The sequence below is a fragment of the Herpailurus yagouaroundi genome, unplaced genomic scaffold (assembly GCF_014898765.1).
Source record: "Herpailurus yagouaroundi ecotype Mexico unplaced genomic scaffold, PumYag 187, whole genome shotgun sequence".
Classification (NCBI taxonomy): Eukaryota; Metazoa; Chordata; class Mammalia; order Carnivora; family Felidae; genus Herpailurus; species Herpailurus yagouaroundi.
The window spans coordinates 27,974,323-27,979,383 of NW_024412418.1; the positions used below are offsets into that span (position 1 = coordinate 27,974,323).

General features: G+C 37.2%; 1 protein-coding gene across 1 annotated transcript in view; it reads left to right on the plus strand.

Annotated features, from left to right (window-relative positions):
• Window positions 1–4,703, plus strand: part of SVIP (small VCP interacting protein) — a 9,834-nt gene extending 5,131 nt beyond the window's left edge. The window contains exon 4 of the mRNA XM_040495601.1: window positions 3,009–4,703. Within this exon, the coding sequence (XP_040351535.1) occupies window positions 3,009–3,023 (15 nt within the window). The 3' untranslated portion in view covers window positions 3,024–4,703. The remainder of the gene's footprint in view (window positions 1–3,008) is intronic.
• Window positions 4,704–5,061: the final 358 nt, after the last annotated feature.

Sequence of the window (5,061 nt, forward strand, 5' to 3'; positions counted from 1 at the left end):
TCGTGACCTGGCTGAAGTCGGACACTTAACCGACTGCGCCACCCAGGAGCCCCTAATTTTTTTTTTTTTTTTTTTTGAAAGTAGCTTTCTTAATTAAATCTGAAGCGTAGCCTGAAGCCTATACTTTATTTATTTATTTATTTTTTCAACGTTTTTATTTATTTTTGGTACAGAGAGAGACAGAGCATGAACGGGGGAGGGGCAGAGAGAGAGGGAGACACAGAATCAGAAACAGGCTCCAGGCTCCGAGCCATCAGCCCAGAGCCCGACGCGGGGCTCGAACTCACAGACGGTGAGATCGTGACCTGGCTGAAGTCGGACGCTTAACCGACTGCGCCACCCAGGCGCCCCTGAAGCCTATACTTTAGAAATAAATTAGGCCGTGTACTGCTTTTGGTCCCTTCAGCAGTGTTCAGAATTAAAATCATCCCAATTTTAAATTTTTTGCCTGTTTTTCTTTGTGTACTGTTCTTACAAGAAAGCTCTCTGGTTCCATTAATAAAAATCACCCTCAAGGCCATCAAGGTGGACAGTGGCTCATTGTGATAAGCCACTCCTGCTGTACTCTGGGTCATTTTCCCTTGGAATATTCCTAATCACTTCTACCATTGACACACTAGCTTTAAGAGACATGCTCCTTTCCCCTCCACCACCTGTGTAGATCATGGAGAGCATACAGTGAAGTTCAAAATAAGTTTTTAGAGATTCAATGCTAATAGAAGGGGAAACAGAAGGCAGAGAGTAACTTTAATCTTCAAACCCGTTTGCCTAAGGTCCTTTAAGGGCTGCTGGCAGGCCTGTTCTGCAGGCTGGCCTGGTGTGGCCTCTACCGTGTAGCTAGATTTTTCCTCACCAGACTTCACAGTATGAGGAAAACATGGCCTCTCTCTGTCTTCATGTACTCCACATATTCATCTCCTGACCAGCGCTGCCTCTTCCCGGGATGATTGGCATTGGCAATGCTCACTATCTTCTGGGAAGGCAACCTCATTTTTTTTTCTTTTTAATTTCTTTGCATTGTCACATAATTTTACATTAGTTTAGTTTCAAGTGTAGAGCATAGCGATTCCACAAGTCTATACATTATGCTATGCTCACTAGAACCACCATCTGTCACCGTACAACCCTATTGCAATACCCTTGACTGTATTTTCTATGCTGTACCTTTTTCCCTCTGACTTACTCATTCCATAACTGGAAGCCTGTATCTCCCACTCTCCTTAACCCATTTTGACCATCCTCCCGCCCGTCTCCCACTAGCAACCATCAGTTTGTTCTCTGTATTTATGATGCTGTTTCTGTTTTTTAAAATTTGTTTTGTTTTGCCTGTTTTTACATATAAGTGAAATCATATGGTATTTGTCTTTCTCTGTCTGACTTATTTCACTCAGCATAAAACCCTTTAGGTCCATCCATGTTGTTGCAAATGGCAAGATCTCATCTTTTTTATGGCTAAGTGATATTTGTGTGCGTGTGTGTGTGTGTGTGTGTGTGTGTGTGTGTGTGTGTATACATACACCACATATTCTTTATTTATCTATCAATGGATACTTGGACTGCTTCCCTAACTTGGTTATTGTAAATAATGTTGCAATAAACATACTGGTGCATGTATCTTTTCAAATTAGTGTTTTCATTTTCTTTGGGTAAATACCCAATAGTGGAATTACTGGATCATGTAAATGATTTAATTTTTTGAGGACCCCCCCCCCCACTCTCTTCTAGAGTGGCAAGGGAGCTTTATTTTAAGAGCTCAGTGTGATGATGACATGGTACAAACTAATATCAGTACAGGATATGACAGTACAGGAGTAGTGGCAGACCTCTAATGCAGTGGCTCGGAACCCTGGCTACATGTTAGAATCTCATGAGGAGCTTTCAAAAAAGGCTGACCCCGGGGCACCTGGGTGGCTCAGTCGATTAAGCCGCCGACTTCGGCTCAGGTCATGATCTCGCGGTCCATGAGTTCGGGCCCCGCGTCGGGCTCTGTGCTGACAGCTCAGAGCCTGGAGCCTGTTTCAGATTCTGTGTCTCCCTCTCTCTGAACCTCCCCCATTCATACTCTGTCTCTCTCTGTCTCAAAAATAAATAAACGTTAAAAAAAAAAAAAAAAAAGGCTGACCCTTGGCTCCCACCTTATGCTAATCAGAATCTCTGAGAGTGGAGTTTAGTCATCAGGACTTTCTTAAGCTCCTCGAGGTAGCCTAATGCGCCAAACCAGATTGAGAATCACTGCTCTGGTCTTTTTAACACTAATCTTCAAAGATATATTGTGGGAAATAGAGTCCCGTGGTAAAAAGTAAAATATTTTAAATTCCTGGACACGATATTGTATACTGAATCCCTTTCTTAGAGTTCAAAAGTGCACAGTGTTCCAAGTCTCTAAGAAGTCCTAAAATGAAAGCAAATTTACTTGGATTAACCCTTAATTTTCAAAACTGAAATACAGATTTAAAAAGTATATATAACACCCAATAATATTGCTTGGATGTACATGAAAACCACTACTCAAGAGACTGGTAAGTACCTGGTACTATCCTAGTGACTTTTTCAGAATTTACTCCTGCAGATGTAGTAGACTTGATTGAACAGAACAACGAAGTTTCTCAAGTCAAGCAAGAAAAAGACTTTGCCAAACCATTACTTAACAATTTCTGCCATTCTGTGGCTCCCTGCCTCAAACAAGAATTCCTGTATTTTTATTTTACAGTTTCATTGTTTTTATTTTGTGGTACTTTCTTTTGGTTTTCCTGAGCTAATTATTGGTTATTTGGGATTTAGCTACCCATTAATCTGCCCAGGTATTTTGTTTTACTTCTTTATGTCTTTAAACAATCGTTTGTCTTATTTCAGAAGTTGACCATCATGTAAAATTATACTAATCACTGCGATGCACAGAAATCACTTCACATTTGTATAGCCCATACTTCTATTTTTGTTCACTAGGATATTTTTACATTGACTTTAAATAAAATTTACTTGTCTCCATGTGTTCTTATCTTTTCTAGTGGACAGTTTCATAAGCGTAACGTGAGTAGAAAAGTCTACTGCCAGTAACTAATATCTGCAATCAAGTGGACGTCCGCAGCCTAATGTCTTCTCTTTGAATAAATAATAAAATAATTTATTGTAATTGTAGTGCCATTAAATGCAGTCAGTGCTTTTCCAGAAACTGTTGATAGACCGAAACTGTTTTTGATGTTCAAACTTAGAAAATGGCCAGACCCTTCAGCAAATACTTATTTTCTTACATTTGCTCTTATGCAGGTAGTGGGTGATTTGCCATTTTTTAGTAATTAAAACATGGACCTAAATAGTGAATATATATATATATGTCGCATGCAAAAAGTCTGCATACACCTCAGACATTAAAGTTTGCCATTGTATTTTATCTCCTTTATACGATGACCTAGCAATCTATATTTTTCTGCTTAGCCTTGTATCTGTTTTTATTTCATTATCTATGAAGGTTTTTGCTTAAAAGTATGGACTTTGTGCCTTTAAACTGATCATCAGGGAAAATGTTGAAAAATCATTTGAAGGGCTTATGTGAAGGGACACTGTAAATTTTTGTATCTTACCAATGAATGAGTAATGAAAATTTGTAGAAACTGTTGAATTTCTCCTAATTTATTTTCTATTTCTGTGGCTTATAAAATTAACATGTAGGGTTTTACATTGCAATAAAAGTGTTTTTTTGCTTGCTGAATTTAAAATTATATATTAATAGTACCATCAGAGGGCAGTGATCTATTACACGATGTCAGACTCAGCTCTAAAGATATTTGTAGTAACTGAATGAGTTAAACTAAGAATCTGATGGGCTATACTGAGTGATAATAGATTTGTCCAAATTTCATAGGTGTTTTTATTCTTTTGTATTTATTAAAGAATGATCTCAAGATTTATACACATGCGAAATTGCCAAGGCAAATGTGAATGTATGAAATAGAAACATGTAGGTACTGTATTTAAAAGGTCTACTTTAAACATAAACATACTATGAGGTAACTCTATGTGATGCATAGTCATAAGCTTTTCTAGTTTTTGTTCATTAGTAACATGAGCATTAGTAACATTATAGCATTTTTGTTTTTTGAATTTTCGTTTTTAGTATATAATAAGCTAAAATAGGAGAATTCCTAGATCTTTTAATTTGGTTGCTAACTCTTTTGGATGACAAGGCCACAATCTGAGCCCTAAATTAGAATTTGTAAGACAGTTAAGTGCCAATGGAGACTATAAATTAGACCAGCTTATTTGATTTACAAAAAGAAAACTGAGCCATCATTGTGCTCATCCCTCCCACAAGACCTGTATTACATAGCAGTATATCATATATGATAATTTTAGAGTTTGAACTATATTCTAGGTCTCTTGACTCTTCATTGGAAAAATTATTTTTTCTATTATGGCATAAAATAGTTTATGAATATCCAGGCAAGACATATATTTAGACAGGCTCAGTTTTTCTTCATCCTTTAGAAGGTCAGTGGTATTTTTGTTGATAAAGGATAGTGAAATCATTGAATTTTATTTTAGAAATAAAATTTTTGACCTTATGAACATGATTAATTTCTCCAAGGCAGAAAGGAAGAAAAACATCATCAGCAGGTGAATAGATATAAAGCCAGAATGTACTAACCTTGAACTGTGTAAATCCTTCCTTCTGCTTTAATATAGAAAGAACAATTTTATCTGTACTACGTCTTAAGAATTACAACTTGAGTTGGTGTAACCATGAATGATATGCTGGTGTATTGCTTTCTGGGAACAATGGGATATCCTGCTCCAGCCAATCATGCATGGCCTGCTTCCATGGGTATAATCAGCTTTCTGCAAAAAGATATGGGTTGCATGGGCTAAGGGGTGATACTCAAATGTTAAGAATAGTTTTAGGAAGGGGAAGGGAAAAGAGGAGACTAGATGCCTGATAGGAAACCATTAAGTGACTACTAAAAAAAGCACATATATATCCAACCTCTCTCTCATCAAGTTATGAATCCGTTCCTGATGAAAACTTAACTTGGAGCCAATTTCCCATAAATCATAATTCAAGTA